This window comes from Pristis pectinata, chromosome 39, assembly GCF_009764475.1.
Source record: "Pristis pectinata isolate sPriPec2 chromosome 39, sPriPec2.1.pri, whole genome shotgun sequence".
In the NCBI taxonomy this organism is placed as follows: Eukaryota; Metazoa; Chordata; class Chondrichthyes; order Rhinopristiformes; family Pristidae; genus Pristis; species Pristis pectinata.
The window spans coordinates 1399898-1424090 of record NC_067442.1 but is presented as its reverse complement, the minus strand read 5'-3'; the positions used below and the strand labels follow the sequence as shown (position 1 = coordinate 1424090).

Here is a 24193-nt window from a genome sequence, read left to right as displayed (position 1 = left end):
AGCATCTCCCACTTCACGATTCTACCGTTCACCCACCAGCCCGTCTCACCCCTGCTTTCAGCTCCATATACTAGCTATCTGCCCTCTACACTCTCAGTCCTGGTGCAGGATCACCGACCCTAAACATCAACCATCCGTTTGCCTCCACAGATGCTGCTTGACCTGTTGAGTTCCTCCAGCAGTTAGTGCTGGGCAGCGCTGGGATGGGATTGACTGAACAGTCAGCTTGTCCAGGGAGGGAGGCAGGACCTGGGCAGTGACGCCCCTGGTGGTACAGAGGTTCTGCTCCTGACTTCTGGAGCTGTAGGGACTGGGGTCAGGGGTCAAAGATGGGGTCAGTGCTCTGATTCAAGGTGGATTGGTCAAGGTCCAAGGACTTGGGTCAGAGGTCAGGATCATGGCTTTGGATCAGGGGCTCTCAGTGTGTTCAGTTGTGAATTCAGAGGGCTTCAGGCAACGTGGCTGACATGGTGGGACGGTGTCTCTGGACACGAGTGTGAGGTGGGCACTGAGGTGTGAGTGCTGTACAATGGGTCCTGTATTGTCAGCCGTGTTGACAAGGGGTGACACTTCTACTTGACGAAGCAAGCTAGGTCATCCAGTAACACACAAAGCCCTGGGGAACTCAATGGGTCAGGCAGCATCGACACAGGGAAATGGACAGGTGACGTTTTGGGTCGAGACCCTTCATGAGGAATGGAAAGAGGGGGGATAAACAGTAACATCCATCTGGATATATTACTCAATCATTGTCTCTCTGATGCTGTCTGGTCTGCTGGGAATTCTTTTGGTTTGAAGTTCAGCGAACTGGTTTTTTGTTTTCACTCTCTCTGCAGCCTTGTTAACTCATCAACCAAATGAGTTCAGCTACAATTCACCCTTATAGGGGTTTATAAAATCCTGAGGGGTGGGTGGTCACAGGCTCTTCCCAGGGTAGGGAGTCTAAAACTAGAGGGCACAGGTTTAAGGTGAGAGGGGCAAGATTTAAAGGGGAACTGAGGGGCAAGTTTTTCCACACAGAGGGTGGTGGGTGTGTGGAACCAGCTGCTGGATGAAGTGGCAGAGGCGGGTACAGTTACAACATTTAAAAGACACTTGGACAGGTACATGGATAGGAAATGTTTTGAGGGATATGGGCAAACGCAGGCAAATGGGACTGGCTCAGGTAGGCATGGAGAGTTGGGCCGAAGGGCCTGTTTCCGTGCTGTATAACTCTATGACATAACTATCTTCAATAGTATTCAGCTGAAATAGTCTCACAGCATGTTGAGCAACAGTGGGACAACACTGGGGCCCAAGTCAGTGACGCCTGACCCCATGCGTGCCTCGCCTTTGGTTACTGATATTCTTGTGGATTCAGTCAACTGTCTTTGAGTGACATCTGCCGATTGTCATTGTTTCTTGCAAACTCAGTCAGCTGAATACGTTGAAGGTTTTGATGAGTCCACTGTTACAAACTTGACCTGATGATGTAATTTCCAAGGGTTACTGGCATTTTAACTGTCTTCTTTTTAGCTAAAGGGGATCTGTGTGATTTATTGAAACTTTCTGTCTCTATAGTTCATCAATCCTCAACTTTCAACCCCCTCACGATGCAGCTCAGCAGACAGTGGGTTTACAGGTTGGAGCTACTGAAGCAGGCCAAGGCAGTGAGTGTGGTCCTGAAACTGGATCAGTTCCACACTTCTGTACAAGGTCAGGTGTGGCCATTACACCGTCACTTTCAGATACTTGTTGATGTTTCTGACCATATTTTCCAGAACATACAGGGCAAGAATGCATTTTATCTGCTCGATCTGATCACCTTTCCATTGATTGGAAACCACAAACATGGAGCGCTTGTCCATCCCAGTGGAGTCTGACAACTTCTTAATCTGGGCGAGAGGAAGGAGAGAGACGGTATTAATGTCATTACAAACTCCTCAGGGTGATGACACATTATGTGTCAAAATCTGACTTAATGAGAGAAGCAGTTCCTTGTCATTGATCTTGGTTCTCTCAGTGGGATCTTGCTGCACACAGATTGGCTGCTGTGTTTCCCACACCATAACATTGACCAAAGAACAGAGAGACCCAGGGGCACAAGTACATGGTTCCCTGAAAGTGGCGACACAGGTAGACAGGGTGGTGAAGATGGCGTTTGGCACGCTGGCCTTCATCGGTCAGGGCACTGAGTACAGCAGTTGGGATGCAATGTTACAAATGTACAAATTATTGGTGAGACCACACCTGGAGCATTATGTGCAGTTCTGGTCACCAGCTCTCGTCAGGACGTTATTCAGCTGGACAGGGTGCAGAAAAGATTCACCAGAATGTTATCAGGACTGGAGGGTTTGAGTTATGAGCAGATATTGGACAAGCGGGACTGTTTTCCCTGGAGCGAAGGAGGCTGAGGGGGTGACCTTACGGAGGTTTATGAAATTATGAGGGGAGTAGATACGGTCGGTGGTCAGTCTTTCCCAGGGGAGGGGTCAAAAAACCAGAGGGCACAGGTTTAAAGTGAGAGGGGAAAGATTTAAAGGGGACCTGAGGGGCAAGTTTTTCAGCCAGAGGGTGGTGTGTGTGGAACGAGCTGCCAGAGCAAGTGGGAGGTGGGTACAACTGCAAAGTTTAAAAGACACTTGGACAGTTCCATGGATGGGAAAGGTTTAGAGGGATATGGGCCAAACGCGGGCAAATGAGAATAACTCACGTAGACCTCTTGTCAGCACGGAGCAGTTGGGTCGAAGGACCTGTTTCCGTGCTGTATAACTCTCTGACTCTCTGAGTGTGACAGGTTAGAGGGGCCGAGTGTCCTCCTCCTGCTCCTATGTTCTTGTGTTCTTGTCATTTATCTCAGTGCAGTTGATGGGATCCTGCTGTGCACAGATTGGGTGCTGTGTTTCCCACACCACAACATGGAGTACACATCACTGACTGAGGTTGTAAATACAATTACAGGACAACAGTGGCTGAAGAAGGTGGCTCACTGTTACCTGCCCAAGGCTGGTCAAGGGTGGACAAAAAATGGTGGATCTGTCAGTACACCCGCACTGTGTAACATGTAGAACAAGTCAAATAACAGGCTGTCTGGGTATTAATGGGAGGAACGTCCAACAGACCAGAAAATCAGTTCGTCCGGCATCATCACTGTCCCGGGAGAGACGGATTATCGGAAGTTTACTCTCGTAATATCATTGCTCCCGATTCTGCAGATTATCACCTTCTCCTGCAGTGGCTTGTATTCATAAATCCATGCATGGTGTTTCTCTCGAATCCCCAGTCGTTCGAACTTGGTCCCAATCACAACCCTGTAAATATCTGAAGAGACATATGATGAAGATATCAATATTCAGCTGCCCCACAATGGTGACAACGGTGACACAGACCAAAAGAAAACACTTACATTTCTGTACAACGATTGTCTGTAACTCATGAAATTGTTTCATTTTATCTTCACAGATGTAGTCCATGGTATTAACATCAAAAATGAAAGCCACTCCGTGAATTACATTTTCTGCAATCACTGGATACTTGGCGTCATCTGAGTCAGGATTGAATCCTTGCAACTAAGTGAGACAAGGACGAACTGGTTACAATGGAAGCAGCAGGAACACTAATGTTCACATTCACTCAGCACTGAGGTGAATGCTGACTGGAGGGGCCAGTCCCCTCAGACAAAGCCCAGTCATTGAGTTCAATGCTCTGCTCCCGTGTCCCTGTGTGTTACTCCAGGACTAATCTCTGTCACTGTGTCCCTGTGTGTTACTCCAGGACTAATCTCTGGCACTGTGTCTCTGTGTGTTACTCCAGGATTAATCTCTGTCACCGTGTCCCTGTGTGTTACTCCAGGACTAATATCTGTCACTGTGTCCCCGTGTGTTACTCCAGGACTAATCTCTGTCACTGTGTTCCTGTGTGTTACTCCAGGATGAATCTCTGTCACTGTGTCCCCGTGTGTTAATTCAGGACTAATCTCTGTCACTGTGTCCCTGTGTGTTACTCCAGGACTAATATCTGTCACTGTGTCCCTGCATTAGACTGAATTTCATCTCCGTCAGGGCTTGGATCCAAATCTTCTGAATCATGGCTGACATATAGGGAGCCTTCTCCAGGCCACATTGCACCTTTCTCTCTCCAAGGTTGCTCAGTGTTTAATGAGGCTGCAGTGGTGTGTGCCTGAAGTCTGAAGTAACTGAGGAAACTCACATTTGTTTCAGGGGGAACTCTTCCTTCCAGGATCATGAGCAACACTCTCTTTGTCCTTTCTGGATTCTCCAGTGCATTCCATGCAGCTGTATCCCAAAACTGTAACTTCCCTGTTCTGTAGGACTTGAGCTGTAAATTTTCAAAAACAGTTTCATTTGTATGGCACCTTTCATGGAGACTGGAGTTCTGTGTAATGTCGGACACGTGGCAGCCAACGGTCACACAGCAAGATCCCATAAATAGCAGAATGATCAGCAGAATATCTGCTTTTGTGCTGTCGGCTAAAAATTGGCACCAGGAACGGGAGATCCCCCTGTCCCTCTCTCAGTGACGGGACGTCCCAGGACATGGGAGATCCCCCTGCCCCTCCCTCAGTGACAGGACATCCCAGGTCATGGGAGAACTCCCTGCCCTTCTTGCCTTGCTGCCATGGGACCTCTTACATGCTCCTGAGAGGGCAGATGAATCCTTGGTGTCCAGACCCTGAGACTCTCGGACTGCAGCAACAAACCTGGACTACTTTGTTTACATCTCAGGATTCACCTTTCAATCTACAACCTTCCTGTTCACTGAGGAAACCAAATGAACAAGAACACACATGGGATGAGAGAAACAGAATGTGGGGAATACTCAGCAGATCAGGCAGCGTCCATGGAGAAAGGAACAGGGAATGTTTCTGCATGATGACCTTTTGGCACTAACCTTGTGCGTTTCTCTCCCCACTGACACTGCCTGACCTGCTGTGTATGTCCAACACTCTCTGTCCCTCTGTCACGTTCCAGCTTCTGCAGGTATCTGCTTCCCCACTGCCTGACAGATCTCACAGTCTGGTTGGCTAGAAGCTGTTCTGGAGCAGCGATGCAGCCACTGAGAGTTCAACTCGCATCACAATGGCTGAGACCCGGAGTTCAGTTGAAATCTATCAGTGGACATCTGGGCTCAGTGAGAGTGAGTGTGAGGCTGTTGTTTCCTGTAAATATCCAACTGGTCCAGTTCTGTCCATTAGTGAGTGAAACCTGCTGTCCTCACCCTGTCTGGGTACAAGTGAGACTCCGTGAGTCCCAGCAAATTATTCACTGATATCAGGGACTTGCATTTCAGTGGCACCTTTCCCAGCCTCAGCACCTCCCGAGGGACTTTCCAGTCAATAGACTAGAGTGGGGTTTGTTGGATCTTTCACCGCCTCTGATGTGAACACTCGGGTACATCAGGGAGACAGAGAATGGGCAGTGAATACAGCCTGGCCAGCAATGTACACAGTCTGTGTGTTTATATGAAAGTGTGGGTACCTCTAGTGTGATAGGCCAGGGATTGCCCCCCGTCGGGACGCAGCTTATGGTCCTTCCATGGAGAGCCGAGAGGAACGTGTTGATGAGGGATGATTTCCCAGCCCCCACCTTGCCGAGCAACAGGATGTTTACATGGTCACAGCCCTTGGGAGGTTTGTAGTTACACAGGTAGTCCCTCAGAGTGTAGAGGTTCCTGCCAAAGACCAGGGAGGGAGAGGATTAACTGTCTCGGTGAAGGAGGTTAATGAAATCATCACATTTCAGTGTGCCCGGTCGGCAGCACACACACCGATTGAGGAAACCTACCGCTGGTCCATGGTTGGAAAGTGAAAGCAGTCCTCCTTTGAAAAATCTGAAATGGAAGTTGAACGAATTAATGTTTGTTTTTATCACGAGAGGGGGATCTCAGGAACAGATTGAAGATATAAACTCACCGCTTCCCATGTCCGGCGCCGTGTAAATCCAGCAATATTTGGCGGCGAGTTGACAATGTTTTAGACAATGTCTATTTCTTGCCTCCGCTTTCACTTTGAGCGGGGCGTGTGACTGCTCGATGAGGGAACTTGGGCGGGTTGAGCAAAGTGAGACAGGAACCGATAAAGAATTTTACTTTGACACCGTCTTCATTCCACCTTTACTGTTGGTCCAGATCCAGCACCTCTGCCCGGGACGCCCGTTAACACGAAAGGAGCCCATTCCGTGTACAATCCCATGACCCTACCACCCTCACTGGGATTTTCCACCGGGATTGGGAGCACAGTGGGTGGAGGAGGGGGATGATTGGAGTGTGGGTCCCTCACCTCCCCATCTTCCCTCCCCACTTCTCACAGCCCGGCTCAGCTGTGAGTGACCAATACATGATGGGCAGAGATTATCATTTTCACCCTGGTGATCAGAGCCCAGTAGGAGGCCATTCAGCCCGTCGTCCTACTGCAGCTCCTGTTCAGTTTCACACTTCCTGAACCCCAATAAGCCTCCTCCAAGTGCACATCCAGTGGCCTGGTACTGCAGCCCCTCAGGTACTTATTAAATCTCTCACCTTAAACCTATGCCCTCACGTTCGTGATTCCATTACCCCGGTAAAAGATTGTGTGCATTCATCCTACACATGCCCTTCATAGTTTTTTTATGCCTCCTTCACACACAATTCTCTGAGCAAGGATCGAGAATACCAAAGGTTGTGTTGCCTGCCTGGTGCCCGGGTTCGGGACATCTCATCTGACCTGCAGAGGAGTTTAGAGTGGGAGGGGAAAGATCCAGTTGTGATGGTCCATGTGGGTACCAACGACGTAGGTAGAACAAGGAAAGAGGTTCTGCTGAGAGAATTTGAGCAGCTAGAGACTAAATTCAAAATCAGATCCAACAAGGTTATAATCTCTGGACTGCTACCTGAGCCACGTGCAAATTGGCACACGGTCAATAAGATCAGAGAGTTAAATGCATGGCACAAAGGTTGGAGTGGGAGAAGTGGGTTTGAATTCCTGGGACATTGGCACCAGTATTTGGGAAAGAGGGAGCTATTCCGATGAGACGGGCTCCACCTGAACCATGCCGGGACCAGGGTCCTAGAGAATCGCATAACTAGGGCTTTAAGCTAAATAGTAGGGGGGTGTGTTCAACAGATTGGAAAAATATGGATAAAGTGGAAGGGAAGCTGAGCACAGGAGAGGTTACTGAAGTCTCCAGAACAAAAAAAAAGGCAAAGTTTAGAAAGGGATGAGAGTTTAACTCAGGTAACATGGAGAAAAATTTGAGAAGAGTGGTGAATACAGGACTGAAGGTGTTGTATTTGAATGCACACAGTGTACAAAAAAAGGTAGATGAGCTTATAGCACAGTTAGAAAATGGCAGGTGTGTCACTGTGGGCATCACAGAGTCGTGGCTGAAAGAAAGTCACGGCTGGCAGCTAAACATCCAAGGATACACATCCTATCGAAAAGACAAGCAGGTGGGGCAGAGGGGGTGGGGTGGCTCTGTTGGTAAAAAATGAGATCAAATCCTTAGCAAGAAGTGACATAGGATTGGAAGATGCAGAATCCTTGTGGACAGAGTTAAGAAACTGCAAGGGTAAAGGGACCCTGATGGAAGTTACATACAGGCCTCTGAATAGTAGCCAGGATGTGGGGTACAAATTACTACAGGGGGTAGAAAAGGCTTGGAAAAAGGGCAATGTTACGGTGGTCATGGGGGACTTCAATATGCAGGTAGACTGGGAAAATCAGGTCGGCACTGGATCCCAAGAGAAGGAATTTGTAGAATGCCTACGAGATGGCTTTTTACAGCAGCTCGTGGTCGAGCCCACTAGGGAAAAGAAAATTCTGGATTTGGTGTTGTGCAATGAAACAGACTTGATTAGGGAGCTTAAGGTAAAGGAACCGTTGGGAGGCAGTGATCATAATATGATAGAATTCACCCTGCAGTTTGAGAGGGAGAAGCTAAAATCAGATGTATTGGGATTACAGTCGAGTAGAGGTAACAACAGAGGTGTGAGAGAGGAGCTGGCCAGAGTTGATTGGAAGGGGACCCTCACAGGGATGACGGTAGAGCAGCGATGGCAGGAGATTCTGGGAGTAATTCGGAAGACACAGGATCAGTTCATCCCAAAGAAGCAGCATTCCAAAGGGAGGATGATGCACCCGTGGCTGACGAGAGAGGTCAAAGACAGCATGAAAACAAAAGAGAGGGCATGCAATATTGCAAAATTAGTGGGAAGGTAAAGGACTGGGAAATGCTGATGAAGCAGGGAGTCTGCAGAAGGACTTGAACAGGTTGGGAGAATGGGCAAAGAAGTGGCAGATGGAACACAGCATAGGGAAGTGTACGGTTGTGCACTCTGGTAGAAGGAATAAAAGCGTAGACTATTTTCTAAACGGGGGAGACAATTCAGAAATTGGAGGTGCAAAGGGACTCGCGGGTCCGAGTTCAAGATTCCCTACAGGTTAACTTGCAGGTTGAGTCGGTGGTGAGGAAGGCAAACGCAATGTCAGCATTCATTTCACGAGGACTAGAATATAACAGCAAGGATGTAATGCTGAGACTTTATATAAGGCGATGATCAGACCACATTTGGAGTATTGTGAGCAGTTTTGGGCCCCGTATCTAAGGAAGGATGTGCTGGCATTGGAGAGGGTCCAGAGGTTTATGAGAACAACCCCGGAAATGAAAAGGTTAATGTATGAGGAGCGTTTGATGGCTCTGGGACTGTACTCCATGAAGTTTAGAAGGATGGGGGGGGGGGGTTGGGGGGGCAGGGATCTTATTGAAACCTACTGAATATTGAAAGGCCTGGATAGAGTGGACGCGGAGAGGATGTCTCCAGTAGTGGGAGAGTCCAGGACCAGAGGGCACAGCCTCAGAATTAAAGGACATCCCTTTGGAACAGAGATGAGGAGGAATTTCTTTAGCCATAAGGTTGTGAATCTGTGAAGTTCATTGCCACAGACGGCTGTGGAGGCCAAGTCATTGGGTGTATTTAAAGTGGAGGTTGGTAGGTTCTTGATTAGTGAGGGCATGAAAGGTTACGGGGAGAAGGCAGGAGAATGGGGTTGAGAGGAAAAATAATTTGATTGAATGGTGGAGGGGACTCGACGGGCCGAATGGCCTGAGTCTGCTCCTATGTCTTTTCTCATAGGGTTTTGTCGTGGAAACTCTAATTTGTACTACAATAAGAGACAATAACTCCGAGGTTCATTCCAAGGCTTTTATTTATACATGGTACCATGGAGAGTGGGCAGCGACCTCCACCGTCACCCAGACCCTAACATACAGAAGGTTGCAAGCTTAATTTATTTGTGAAAACAACAGCTATATCACGTGACTAGTTCAGTTACGGTCGTTACATGCTGAAAAATTAATTGATGTGTTACAAAGTTCAAAATAAAACAAAACCAACCAGTTCCTCTGAAGTCTGGTTTCAGCAGTCTCCTGCAGACCTGCTGGCTCCAAGCCCAGATTTACTGTTGGCTGGAGGCAGAGTTCACTTACACAGTGTCAAGTATCCCATCGGCCCAAGTATGGTCAAAAGGCACCATTTAATCTTCCACAGGTATCCTGTGGGGAATCCTGAGAAGGACAAGGGGTGACCTGACTGAAACATCTCAGTCCCTGAGGGCACAGGACAGGGGAGAGGTGGAGATGTCTCCCTCAGTGGAAGAGTCTCGATCCAGGGGACAGAGTTACAGGATCAGGGGGGTGGTCACAACACTGAGGGGGGTGGGGACTTCTGGCAGAGGGTGGGGATTCTGGGAACTCTCTGCCCCGGAGGGAGGTGGAGGATGGATCACTGGGGGGAATTATAGAGGAGGGAGATAAATGTTTGAAAGGTCAGGGGATTGAGGGTGATGGGAAACAGAGACAGAAGGAGATGAGGTCTGGGACAGATCTGCCACGGTGATATCAAATGTGGGGGCAGTCCTGATGGACAGTCATCTACTCCTGCCCCTATACCCTGGTGTGACTCCCTGCCCATCCCATTCACCATCCTGAACACTGTCACCCCCCTTTCCCCCAGTACACTCTGGTGCACAGGTATACTTCTGAAAGCCCGTTAGAGTCTGTGGTAACTGATGCTCATCTTCATCCAACCTTCATGTCCCTCTGACCCAGAGCTGAGTTTTCGGGACAGGGAGGTTTGCAGGTCAGTCGCTTGGGAGGCAGGGCAGGCCTGAGTGGATAAAGTGCTTTAGGTGAGGGAGAAGGGTAATTTCAAGTCTGGGCTCCCTTCAGGCCCAGGGCAGTTCTCATTGAAAACATCCAGAGCAGGTCAGGGCAGAAGTGGGGGGGCAGGCAGCAGCATTTCAGGCTGGGTGTGGGCAGCACATTGCCCAGACGGTGGGTAGGGCAAGTGATCACCAGACTCCTCCTGCAGGGGGTCCAGACCCTGGGCAGGGGACTGTCTGGGCACAAGGCATTGACTCACCACCACCTTCTCCAGGACAGTCAGGGATCAGCAATTACTGGGTCCTCATCAGTAGCACACCCTCATCCAGTAACATGAAGATAAAAGCCCTCGAGGAATGGTGGTTCTAGCCCCCTCCATGTAGGGTATTGAAAAACCCTCCCACTTCCTGCATTGACGGCGAGTTTATAGAACAAAGAACAGTGCGACACAGGAACAGGCCCTTCAGCCCAACATGTTGGTCCTGAATTCTGACCAGCTGGCCTGTAAACTACTCCCACATGTCAGATGTGGACCTACCCAATAACAAATGCTCCCAAATTGCTCTCCCCAGCTCGCTTCACGAGCAAACATCCAACTGGATGCAGAACAATCTATCTGGAAGAAGGCACAGTTTCAAAGTCCCACAACTATCAGAGCCGAGGCTCGAGCTTCCCCCACCGCACAATAGCCACGCAGTCTTCAGTCCCGATGGATCAGGACTCAGTCTGACCTTGGAGGAGAGAAGCAAGGGGAACAGGATTGTGTGGAAGGGGTCAGTGAGCCCCGTTCATAATGATTCAATAGAGGGAAGGAGCATGGAAACAGGGAATCCTGGTTACTCTGCGTCATTCCAGCTCTCAGGAAAACGCTGGAATGCACTGTGAGGACATGGTCGCAGGAAAATGATTGGACAGAGTTGGTATCCAGGTCCAAAAGGAGAATAGTATTTGGTAATCACCATCTCGGGATAAGGAGAGGGTTGTTCAAGATTGAGACAAGGCCACGTTTCGTCAGTGAGGCTTTCAAAGCTTTGGACTGTGGTCCAAGGCCCACTCTGTTTCCTTGTTCACTTTGTTCTTCACTCCCAGGCCTTTGACAACAAAGGCTGACAAACCATGTCTACACAATTGCCTCTCCCAGACCATCGCCCTGTATCGACATGCCCAGTTTGAGCTTGCCAGCAGCGCAGAGATGGTGAGAAATGAATCAATGAAAAGTTCCGTCCTGTCCAGTGTGCCCTCAATCCTCCACAGTGTCTGAACCCAACGTCGGACTCAACAACATCACTCCCAGACTCGATGGACAGTTCTACAGGCACCTGCTGCACCCACTGTGTGTGGATGGGTGGACGGGAGCTGATGGAGCAAACGCCCTGGTCCCAGATGTTCTCCAGCTGCTCATCTACCTGTATCTTCAGTGACACAGTCCCACATCCTGCGTTGGACAGTGTTCCACGGACAGTGTTCACAGCCGGGAATCAGGACACTTGTCCTGACTGGTTAATGCTGGTGTTTGTGTCCAACACCAGCTTCATCCCACCCCTCTCTGTCTCACCCCTCAGTGTGTCCTTCTAATCCTTTCCCCACTGTCTGATGATCCAGCCTGCCCCAGTGGCAGGGAGTTCCACCTTCTCTCCTCTCTCTGAGGGAGAAGATACCCCCGGGTTCTGTCTGATTTCTCAGGGCTGTCCAGTATTAATGACCCAGAGTCCAGTTCCAGCCACAAGTGGAAGCATCTTCTCCCCATCAAACCCTTCTGTAACGGTGAGAACCTCCACCAGGACAACCCTCAGTCTTCCCTTTCCCAGCCTGTTCAGTGTTTCTGGGCTGTGACCACTCCTCGTAAACCTTTAATGCACCTTCTCCAGCTCCTCAGTGACCAGAAACGTGTGCAGTCTCCCAAGTGTGGTCTGACCAAGCAAGGCTCCTTACAAGATTAACCTAACACCCCTACTTTCCACTGTCCCACTGGACAGGACCCCAGTGTTCTGTTTACTTCTGTGTGACCAAATTAATCTACATGGGTGCGGTGTCAGTGAGCACAGGGGATCCAGTGGGCAGGCTTGGAGTGGGGAAGTGTGCATCATCTCCGTGTTCTCACACAACACTGCAGTGTTCCTGCACTGTGCTCTCCCTCCTGCACGGGGGAATGTCGGGGTGTGTACAACTGATGGAGCCCGTCTGTGTTTCCTGTTCCAGGGAGTACTGCAGGAGAAAGCGAGTGGTCACCTGCCCACCCACCGTCTGAGGAATGTGCTGCCCACACCCAGCCTGAAATGCTGCTGCTTGCCCCCCCCCCCCCCACTTCTGTCCTGACCTGCTCTGGACTTCTCAGTGAGACAACGGATCCAGTTCTGTGAAGCTCTGACTCCAGAAACAAGCTGCAACCGTGGACTCTCATCCTGAACAAGGGGGTTTGATCACAGCTATTGCACTGAAAGTGCCTTGTGTTCCCTGCTCAGACCCTTTGTGTGCCCTGCTGATGGACAATAAAAGAGTGATGTGACTCCTGTAATGTGTACTGCCCACTGTCAGTGATGAAAATTACCCTGAACAGCTCATATCGGGGCAGAGTCCAGAGAGTGGGCTCGGTAGAACTCGTTCGTGGCCTCTGCTTACCTTTAGCAATGAAACTATTCCACACACAGCCTCAGAGAATTGAGATGGTGACCTGATAAACCTGCCGTCAGTGGTCCCAGAGTCAGATGTCACAGGTGCTGTTCTGCTGAAAGTTCATCAGCGTGACCCACTACCTGTGTTCCTGACCCCACTCATGCTGAGTATCCCCAGCAGCAACTTACGTCTGCTGTCCACATACCTCTTCCTCCGGTGACCACGTGCCCTTCCAGCTCTCAAGGTGTCTGCGACAGGTTGGGACAGCCAGGATTGATGGGAGTGGGGGCTTTGAACAGTCCAGGGAAGTTGGTGCCGGAATGGTGAGTTCAGTACAACAGTATCATTGTTTATGTTCCGTGAATCGGACCCTCTGCCTGCCTACTGAGGGATTCCCCTGCGCTGGAGGCTGAGCTTCCAGATCGGGAACCGCTGGCACAGTTTGGAAGCTCTGCCCCATTGTGGTCCACACCATCCAACCTGTTGTCACCTTCAACACAATCCTGTCCCCTGCACAGCCCTCCCAGGTCAAACTGACTCCTGGCCCAAGGGGAATCGGAAATGATTTCAAGTACTTTGGGGGTGGGAGCAGGAGCGCAGGGGAATGGGATGAGCTGACACCTTGGTTGGAATCATGGGAGGCCTTTGAAGATAGTTTCACGATACTCACGTTGCATAAAAGTATAAATGTTACAGCTGTATAAAACTTTGTTTAGGCCACATATGGAGTTCTGTGTACAGCTGGTCACCCCATTACAGGAAGGATGTGCGGGGTTTGGAGAGGGTGCAGAAGAGGTTCACCAGGATGCTGCCTGGATTAGAGGGCATGAGATATAAGGAGAGGTCGGACAGACTTGGGTTGTTTTCTCTGGAGCAGCGGAGGCTGAGGGGAGACCTGATGGAGGTTGATAAAATTCTGTGAGGCAGAGATCGGGGAGACAGTCAGTCTTCTTCCCAGAGTGGAAATGTTAAATACCAGAGGGCAGGGTTTAATGTGAGATGGGGGAAGGTTTTAAAAAAGAATTACAAGGCAAGTTATTTTTACACAGAAGTGGTGGGTGTGTGGAACGGGCCACCAGGGGAGTGGTGGATGCAGATGTGACATCAATGGTTAAGAGGCTGTTGGACAGACACACGAACAGGCAGGGAATGGAGGGACACGGACCACGTGCAGACGGATGGGATTAGTTTAAATTGGCATCATGGTCGGCACAGACGTGGTGGGCCGAAGGGCCTGTTCCTGTGCTGTACTGTTCTGTGAGTGAACTCTCACTGCAGATGCTGCCTGACCTGTCGAGTCTCCAGCACTCTGTTTCAGACTTCCAGCATCTGCAGTATTTTATTTTCATGGGCAATAAATGGAGCTTTCAGTGATGCCCATTTGCTGAGAGGGAATTAAAAATAAAATTATTGCTCCCGCTGCCAGTTGCACAGGAAACAATCTCACAGGTAGTGACGTGGCAGCTCTGTTTAACATCGACATCCTGTGGCCCTGGTTCAATGTTGTGCTTCAGGGTCCAGTTGGATGACACCGCTGGATATCTGAAACTTCCCAGTGCCGACCCTGTCAGTCCATCCAGGTTACAGAGCAGAGAAGGTCAGCCTGCTGGCAGCACCCACCAGGCTGTCCCAACCGTGGTACACAGGGCATTTACTGCAGGGGTTCCAGATATTGTCTGCAGAGACTGCAGCAGCACTGGCTCCTTTCCTTCCAGCCGAGAAGGTGAATGGAAGGTTTCATGGAGACGGTGAAGATCAGGGAAATGAGGAGAAACTTTCCAGCAGCAGGAAGATCAGGAACCAGACAGACAGATCCTGGGGAACGATCAGCAGGGAAATGAGCAGGATATGTGCAGAATGCGTGGTTAGACCGGGCAGTGGAAGCAGACTCTGATAACGTCTGAAAGGGAAGGAGAAGAATCGTGGAAAAGGGAAAGAAAATTTGCAGGGTTGTGGAGAGAGGCTGATTGGACAAGTCTGTCCAAGGGGGCTGGCACAGACATGATGGGCCAAATGGCCTCCTGTGTTCTACCACTCTGTGTCCACAGAATGGAAAGTAAGTGCAGGGAACCTCAACGTGTGAACTGGCCGTCGACCTCTGAAATGTGGTGAATGTTACCTGTCCCAAACCCTACTGGACCACCTCAGATCAGGAGTACAGCCATAGTGTCATGGCATTACAACACGGATACAGGCCCTTTGGCCCAACGAGTCCATGCTGACCCTGATGCCCACCCATCTAGTCCCAATTTCCTGCATTCAGCCCATATCCCTCTAAGCCCCGCCCCTCCGTGTACCTGTCCAAGTGCTTCTTAAATGACACTATTGTCCCTGCCTCACCCTCTTCCTCTGGCAGCTTGTTCCATATACTCACCACCCTCTGTGTGAAAAAGTTGCCCCTCAGGTCCCTTATAAATCTTTCCCCTCTCACCCTAAACCTATGCCCCCTGGTTTTGGACTCCCATACCCTGGGGAAAACACAGTTTCCATCCACCTTATCTCTGCCTCTCATAATTTTAAACACTCCTATGAGGTCCGCCCTCCTTTTCCATCATTCCCAGGAATAAAGACTGAGCCTGGCCAACCTCTCCCTATAACTCAGGCCCTCAAGTCCTGGCAACGTCCTCGTAAATCCTCTGCACTCTTTCCAGCTGAGTGGTGTCTTTCCTGCAACAAGGTTACCAAAACTCTACACAATATTCCTGGAGCAGCCTCGCCAACATCTTATACAACTGGACCATAAAGTCCTGACTTCTGTGCTCAATACCCTGATTAATGAAGGCCAGATACCAATCACCTTCATCATCATCTTGTCTACCTGTGACACCACTTTCAGGGAACTATGTCCTTGTACTCCCAGGTTCCTCTGTTCTACAACACAACCCAGGGCTCTACTGTTCATAGTACAAGTCCAGGGCTGGTTTGACTTTCCAAAATGCATCACCTCACACTTATGTGTATTGAAATCCATTTGCCACTCCTCGGCCCACTTCCCCAACCGATCAAGATCCCCCTGTACTCTACGATAGCCGCCTTCACTGTCAACAACACCCCCTAATGTCACGTCATCCGCAAACTTACTGATCAAGCCTTGTGCATTCATTGATAGAAATATTAACAAGGGTCCAAACACTGACCCCCGTGGCACACCACTCGTCATTGGCCTCCATTCTGAGAAACGTTTTCAACCACCACCCTCTGCTTCCTGCCTCTGAGACAATTCCGAATCCCCACAACCAGCTCTCCCTGGATTCCATGGGACCTAACCTTCCAGACCAGCGTACCAGGCATGACCTTGTCGAAGGCCTTGTTAACGTCCAAATAGATAACATCCACTGCCCTCCCCTCATCTACCCTTTTGGTTACCTCTTCAAAAACTCTGAAAGATTCATCAAGCACGACTTCCCACGCACAAAACCATGCTGACTCTTCCTTATCAGACTTTGTTTATCCAAATGCTGGTAGATCCTGTCCCTCAGAATTCCCTCCAGTAACTTCCCCACTGCTGATGTCAGGCTGACCGGCCTGTAGTTCCCTGGCTTGTCCTTGCTGCCTCTCTTAGACAATGGAACAACATGAGCCACCTTCCAGTCTTCGGGAACTTCACCAGTGGCTAACAATGATGCCAATATCTCTGCAAGGGCCTCCGCAATTTCTTCTCTGGCCTCCCACAAAGTCCAAGGATGCAGTGGGTCAGGCCCTGGGGATTTATCCACCTTAACGTGCTGTACAGCTGCAAATATCTCCTCCCTGGTAATATGAATGTCCTCCAAAACATCCCCACTTGTTTCCCTTATCTCTTGAGGAACCATGATTTTATCCTCAGTAAACACCGAGGAGAAATATTCGTTGAAATTCCCACCTCCTCCTGCGGCTTGAGATATTGACCTCCCTGTTCATATCTAAGGGGACCTCCTCTCTCTCCCTGGCCACCCTTTTAATGTCGCTATAGAACTGCTTGGGATTTTCCTTAACCTTACCTGCCAGATCTATCTCATACCCACTCTTTGCCGTCCTGATTTCCCTCTTAAGTGTACACTTAATCTTTCTGTAGTCATCAAGGGATTCATTCGTCCCTGACCGAAACCCAATGCATGCTTCCTTTTTCTTGACCAGAGCCTCAATATCTCTCTTCAGCCAGGGTTCTGTCAACTTGCCAGCTGTACCCTTCACCCTAACAGGAACGTGCTGCCCCTGCTCTCTTGATATCACACTCTTCAAAGCCTCCCCACTTGCCAGTTGTTTCTTTCCCTTCCCAAACAGACTCAGCCGATCGACTTCTGCTAGATCCTGCTCCCCCCTCCAAAATTAGCCCTGATCCGATTTAGGACCCTAACCTGTGGACCTGTCCTATCCTTTTCCATCACTAGCTTAAATTCCACACTTCTCTATCTTAAACTCCTGCCCCTCCTCACTTACCTGGACCTGTCACACCTGTAGCATCTGTATCCTGGTACATTGAGATGCCAGTCCTGCCCTTCTCTCAGCCATGTTTCTGTTATGGCTGGAACATCCCAGTCCTCAGAGCCAATCCACACTGAGTTTGTCCACCTTACCTGTTTAGCCTCGTGCATTGAAATAAATGCAGTTTAACTGAGTATTCCCTTCCCTCCCTTTACTCTGCCCCTGGCTATCCTGATTACTAAACTTGTTCTTGCTCTCACCTGGGACATTCTCTCTTCTCGCCTCTCTCATCAGGCAGAAGATACAGGAGCCTGAGGGCACGAACCACCAGGCTCAAGGACAGCTCCTACCCCACTGTGATAAGACTATTGAACGGTTCCCTTATACGATGAGATGGACTCTGACCTCACGATCTACATTGTTGTGACCTTGCACCTTATTGCACTGCACTTTCTCTGTAGCTGTGACACTTTACTCTGCACTCTGTTATTGTTTTTACCCTGTACTAGCTCAATGCAGTGTGTAATGAATTGATCCGTATGAACAGTATACAAGACAAGTTTTTCACTGAACCTCGGTACAAGTGACAATAATAAACCAATCCCAATAAGTGCAACCTGTCCCTCTTGTACAGGTCACCTCTGCCCCAGAAGAGATCCCAATGGTCCAAGGACCTGAATCCCTGCCCCCTACACCAGCTTCTCAGACATGCATTCACATGGACCATCTTTCTATTTCTGACCTCACTGGCACGTGGCACGGGGAGTAATCCGGAGACCATGACCCTCCAGGTCCCGCATCTTAACTTCCTACCCAACTCCCTATACTCATTCTGCAGGACTTCATCCCTTGTTCTACATGTTGTTTGTACCAACAAGGACATTTGGCTGTGTGCCCTCCCCCTCGAGAATGTTCTGCAACTGCTCAGAGACATCCTTGACCCTGGCACCCGAGAGGCAACACAATATCCTGGCGTCTCTTCTGCAGCCACAGAATCTCCCATCTGTCTCCGTCACTGTCGAGTCTCCTATTGTCATCGCCCTGTCTGACTGCACCCTTTCCCTCTGAGCCTCAGAGCCAGTCACAGTGCCAGAGACCTGACTGCTGCTACGAGCCCCTGAAAAATCATCCCCCTCAACAGTATCGAGTGGTATACCTGTTAGTGAGGGGAATGGCCACAGGGGAACCCTGCACTGTCTACCTCCTCCCCTTACTTTTCCTGGTGATCACCCATCTATCTGAAGCCTGCACCCTGGGTGTGACCACTGCAGTAAAATCTCATCTATGATGCTCTCAGCATCCCAGATGATCCTGAGTACATCCAAATCCAGCTCCATTTCCCTGACCCAGTTTGTCAGGAGTTGCAGCTGGGTGCACTTCCTGCAGATGTAGTCATCAGGGAGACAGTGAGGTTCCCTGACTTCCCACATCTTGCAGGAGGAGCATTCCACTGCCCTAACTGCCATCCTGCCTACGCTGAATCGAGTGCTAAGGACGAACAGGAAAGTAAAACCTGACCTGTTCTTACCTGTGCCTCCTTGCCCAAGCCTCTCGAGCCAAAGCCTCAACTCCCCACTCTTACACTGGCCCACCCTCACAACGGCCGACCCAAAATGGCCGCTCCACTTCACCTCACCTTCCTTTTATTGGTTAAAGTGCCCTCCAATTAGCCAATCGATGAGACTTGCCTTTCTCACAGCTCCCACTGGCTCCCAACTCCTGTAGAGTGAGGAAAGATTAATATGGTAAAGGATCCCAAGGAAGTCGTGATTGCAACAGGGTAGAATTCCAGTTGCAAGTGAGGGAGAACTCCTCAGGTGCAAGATGAAGACAACGTAAACAAAAGGCAATTATAATAATATGGCAGTGGAGTTGTCACAAGTGGACTGGATAAATAAGCTCAGAGGCAGATCAGTATGTGAGCAGTGACAGATAATCAAACAGCTTGCCCAAATTTTCAACAGAAATGTACCCTAATTACAAAGACGGATTCCATGAGGAAGAGGAGCAATCCATGGTTAACATGAAACATCAAGGATAATGTTAGATTGAAACGTAGGCCATACAAAGTAGATCAGAGGGCGGGGAGTTTTACAGGAACCAGCAGCAAAAGACTAAAAGGCTCATAAGAAAGGAGAAAATTGATTTTGAGAGAAAACTTGAGGTAACATCAGAATGAACAGTGAGAGTTTCTATGGATATATAAAAAGGAAGAAAGTGGCTGAGCGACGTCTGTAGAATGAGTCTGGTAAATTAACATCAGAAAACAAAGAAACGGCAGATACATTAAATAAAATTTTTGCATCAGACCACTATGGAGGACACTGCAAATATCCCACAGATAACAAATAGGCCGATTGTAAATAACATGGAAGAACCTGTAAAACTCACAGGGCCAGAGGCAAAGTCGTCAGGACCTGATGGCCTGCACCCAAGAGTGTTAAGGAACAGCCTGCAGACATAGTGGACCCGTTGGTTGGAATTTTTTAAAACTCTCAATATTCTGGGAGGGTACCAGAGGACTGGAAAACAGCAAACATGACTCTCTTGTTCCAGAAGGGAGGAAGACAAAAGGCGGGGACAGAGGGGAACACAAAAGAGGAGGGGGAGTCACGTGAGATTAGGGGGAACATCACAGCCGTACTTAGAATATCCTGGAGATATCGTCTAATGAGGCTATGTGGGTAGAATCTAGGAATAAGAGAAGTTCAATCACATTGTTGCGGTTATACTATAGGTCTCCTAATAGTCAATGGGAATTAGATGACCAGATATATAAGAAAATCACAGAAAGGTGTCATGGTAATAGGGTTATAGTAGCCAGGGATTTTAACTTTCCCAACATTGACTGGGATTGCCTTAATGCAAGGGGCTTAGATGGGAAGGAATTTGTTGTCTAAGAGAATTTTTTGAGAATATATGTAGGTAGTCTACTGGAGACGGGGTGGTACTCAGGAAGTGAAAGTGGGCAAGTGGTGGAAGTGTTAGCAGGGGAGCACTTTGGGAACAGTGATCTTAATTCTATAAGATTCAAGGTAGTTAACGAAAGGAGTAAGATTGGTCAAGTTCAGATCCTAAATTGGGGTAAGGGGGTGGGGTGGCTGATTTAAAAAGCGTAAGAGAAGCAAAAGTAGATTGGGAGCATATGCTTGTGGATAAAACCACAACTCACAAGTGTGCGGTTATGGTCACCTAGCTACAGGAAGGATGTCATTAAGCTGGGTGCAGAAAACGTTCACAAGGATGTGGTCGGGACTGGATAACTTGAGTTACAAGGAGAGACTGGATAGGCTGGGACTGTTTTCCCTGGAGCGATGGAGGCTGATGGGTGACCTCATGGAGGTATATAAAATCATGAAGGATTAGATATGGTGGATGGTCACAGTCTTTTCCTCCCAGAGTAGGGGAGTCCTAAAACTAGAGGGCATAGGTTTAAGGTGAGAGGGTAAAGATTTAAAGGGGACATGAGGGACAAGTTTTTCCACATTATATTCCATATGGGTATATGGAATGAGCTGCCAGGGGAAATGGTCAGTACAATTACAACATTTAAAAGACATTTAGACAAGTTCATGGATAGGAAAGATTTTGAGGGGTTTTGGTCAAATGCAGGCAATGGGTCCAGCTCAGGTCAGCCCTTGACTCTATGACGAAGTGGGTGCCCTTTAGTAAGATGTAGTGAGAGTTCAGGGCCAACATGTTCCGGTAAGGATGAAGGGCAAAATGGCAAGATCAGGGAAGCTTGCATAACAACGATACTGCAGCTTTGATGAAGGGAGAAGGAAGCATATGACAGGTAAAGGCAACTGATATCAAGAGAGTCTCTTGAGGAATATAGATGGTATAGGGGAGAACTTAAAGGCATTAGGAGGGCAAAAAGGGGCCATGAAATATCCTTGACAAGTAAGATTAAGGAGAACCACAAGACATACTATATCAGGAACAAGAGTGTAGCTGGGGAAAGAGTGGGTGACCTTCGAGACCAAAGAGGTAATCTAAGTGTGGAGCTAGGAATTGCAGGCGAGGTCCTAAATGAATCCTGTCTGTATTTACTTAGCAGAAGGATGTAGAAGATAGTGAGAATGGGGAGATATGTTGATAGTCTGGAGCATGTGGGTATGATGAAGGTGGAGGTGTTAGACGTTATGGGCAGCAAGGGTGGAGACTGCTGGGGCCCTGATGGAGATTTTTGCATCTTCCATTGCCACAGATGAGATACCAGAGGACTGGAAGATAGCTGATCACATCCAAGTTGTTAATGATTCACAGAGCACCTACACTCTGTCTGCAATGGCCTTCCTGAGCTCCCAGTTGCATGCCACTTCAATTCTCCTTCCCATTCCCACACCGACCTGTGCATTCTCCGTCTTCTCCACTGCCAGGGTGAGTCCACTACAAACGAGAGGAACAACAACCCATATTCTGTCTAGGTGGTCTACAACCCAGTGGTATGAACCCTGCACAGCTGTCTCCACCTTCACTCTTCCCTCACCCCTCCTGGCTCCAGTCCCTTTTTTTTGTCTGCCTCAATCTATCATCCACATGCCTCTGTCTGCCAACTCCACCCATCCCCCTCCCTACCTGACTCAATCAGCCTGTCATCCAACACCACTCATTTCTGGCCTCTGTCTCACCACTCCCCCTCTCCAAATTATACTCGCCCTCTCCCCTCTCAGTCCTGATGCAGAGTTTCAGCCTGAAGCGTCAACAAAACCCCAGAGATGCTGCTCGGCCCACTGAGTTCCTCCAGCAGTTTGTTGATGTTGTTGTTGTTGAAGGTCCTGGCACTGATCCCTGTGGTACACACTGGTCACAGACTTCTAATCGGAAAATCGTCCTTCCCTCACCACCCTCTGCCACCTATCACCGAGTCAATTTGAAATTTGGTAGTGTTGTGGGGATCGCAAGGAAGATTGTCCAAAGCTACAGCAGGAGAGGGATCAGATGGAAAGTTGGGCAGAGTGTCGGCAGATACATATCAGGAAGTAAAATAGGGCTAGGACATAGGCAGTAAATGGTAGGGCACTAAGGAATGTTGAAGGACACAGAGACCTAGGAGTCCAAGTCCATCGTTCCCTGAAAGTAGCAATACCGATAAGAGGGTGGTGAAGACGGCATATGGCATGCATCCCTTCATAGGGTATTAAAGTTAGTACAGACACTGGTCAGGCTACGTTTGGAGTATTGTGCGCGGTTCTGGTTGTTTACACGGAGAGTGGTTGATATTTGAACCTCTCTGCTGAGGAGGTGGCGGAATCAAATAAAATTCATTATGGTGAAGAGACATTTAGACAGGCACTTGAATGGGCAAGGCAGAGAAACCTGGAGGCCATAATCAGAGGAAATAACCAATCATTTAGGAGAGCTGAACATAATCAAAGTCAGCATGGTTTTATGAGACGTGAATCATGTTTGACAAATTAGTGACTGACCCGCACCGGTGGGGCTTAGGGCGCGGGGACCTGCATTGATGGGGTTTAAGATGCAGGGACCTGCATTGATGTAGCACCTTCCTGGTCCTTGCACGTCCCGACCTGTTTTCCCACCGATGTTGGACGCAGCCAGCACCGGGCCGGGGTTGTGAACCTCACCCGGACCAGCCACATCAGTACCGGGGCTACAAGTTCCCTGCGGCGGGTAACTCACCGACTGACATCCCGACACCTCGCCACCATCGACAGGACACGACTCAGGACCGGGACCGACACTCTCCACCGCTCCGGGACATGGAGCCCCGCCCACGGCCTGCGCCGCTCTCCATTGGCTGCAGTGTCCCCCGCCCTCCCCGGCCTCCAGTTTTCATTGGTCCACACTCGTGTCAATCGGTTCAGGGAGCCGTGGTCCACGCGCCTTGATTAAAATACCGGTCGTTTCCCAACGGAAAAGAGGCGCGAGGAAAGGGGCGGGGCTACATTGATGGGCATTGCAAAAACCCAATCGTCTTACAGCCCATGCTGGAACCCACCAATGAGGAAAGAGCAGCGCTGTTTGGGCGGGCTGGTGCGGAGGCGGGACGTGGGTCCGGTTTCTCGCCTCTCCTCGCCGGCGGGCGTGCGGATCCCGCTGCCTCCATCGACCAGCAGCCGGAAGCGGGGCAATAAAACCCTACAGTGCGGGCATCCGAGACGAAAAGAAAACAGAGGATGCTGGAAACACTCGGCAGGTCGGGCAGCGCCCGTGGAGAGAGGAAGAGGGTGTCGGTGGGACAAGGGGAATGTCCCTGGTCGGGTGAGGCCAGGGTTGTCCTGTGGATAAGTTGTCACTGAGCTCATTTGGTTGATGTGTTAACCAGACCCATTGGAGAGAAACAACACACAAGCAGGAGGAGGCCACTCTGCCCATTCATCCTGCCCCACCCTTCAGTCTGTTCATGGCTGACCTGCTCTGGACCTGGTGGATTACAGGGCAACATCGAGCTATGTGGCCCAGCGCGTCCCTGCCGTCCACCTCAGCCGGTCCCATTGGCCCACGTCCTTCTGAACCTTTCCCATCCATGTACCTGACCAACTGTCCCCTCTACCACTTCTCTCTGTTCACTTACCCACCACCCTCTGTGTGGAAAACTTGTCCATCAGGCCCCCTTTAATCTCTTCCCCTCTCAGCTTAAACCTGTGCCCTCTCGTTTTAGAGTCCCCGACCCCCGGGGAAAAGCCTGTGACCACACACCTTACCTACGCCCCTCAAGATTTTATAAACCTCTGCTTCAGGGAAAACAGTCCCAGACTGTCCGGGCTCTCCTTGTAACTCAAACCCTCCAGTCCCGGCAACATTCTCATGTAATTCTGCACTGCGTCCGGCTTAATAACATTCTCCCTATAACAGGGCGACCAGAGCTGCACACAGTACTCCAACGTCTTGTAAAGTTGCTATATCACGTACCAACTCCTCTGGTCATTGCCCTGACCGAAGAGGGTAACCGTGCCAAAAAATGCCTTCTTCACCACCCTGTCTACCTGTGGCACCACTTTCAGGGAACCATGTACCGGTACCCCCAGGTCTCTCTGTTGTACAACAAATGCTCCCCAGGGCCCTGCCAGTCA

At 49.6% G+C, this 24193-nt stretch overlaps 1 protein-coding gene across 2 annotated transcripts; it reads right to left on the bottom strand.

Annotated features, from left to right (window-relative positions):
* Window positions 1-873: 873 nt before the first annotated feature.
* LOC127587257 (interferon-induced protein 44-like) lies at window positions 874-22890 on the bottom strand. 2 transcript variants are annotated; one of them, XM_052045544.1, is made up of 7 exons: window positions 22800-22890; window positions 5784-5829; window positions 5478-5670; window positions 4189-4317; window positions 3386-3548; window positions 3203-3300; window positions 874-1874 (listed from the first exon to the last, which is right to left on the bottom strand). In XM_052045544.1, the coding sequence occupies exons 1-7, from the start codon at window positions 22807-22809 to the stop codon at window positions 1710-1712; spliced, it is 804 nt and encodes a 267-aa protein (XP_051901504.1). In that variant the 5' UTR covers window positions 22810-22890; the 3' UTR covers window positions 874-1709. The 2 variants fall into 2 exon arrangements, with proteins under 2 accessions (XP_051901504.1, XP_051901503.1); XM_052045543.1 differs by lacking the exon at window positions 22800-22890 and adding an exon at window positions 5912-5952.
* Between the last annotated feature and the right edge of the window lie 1303 nt (window positions 22891-24193).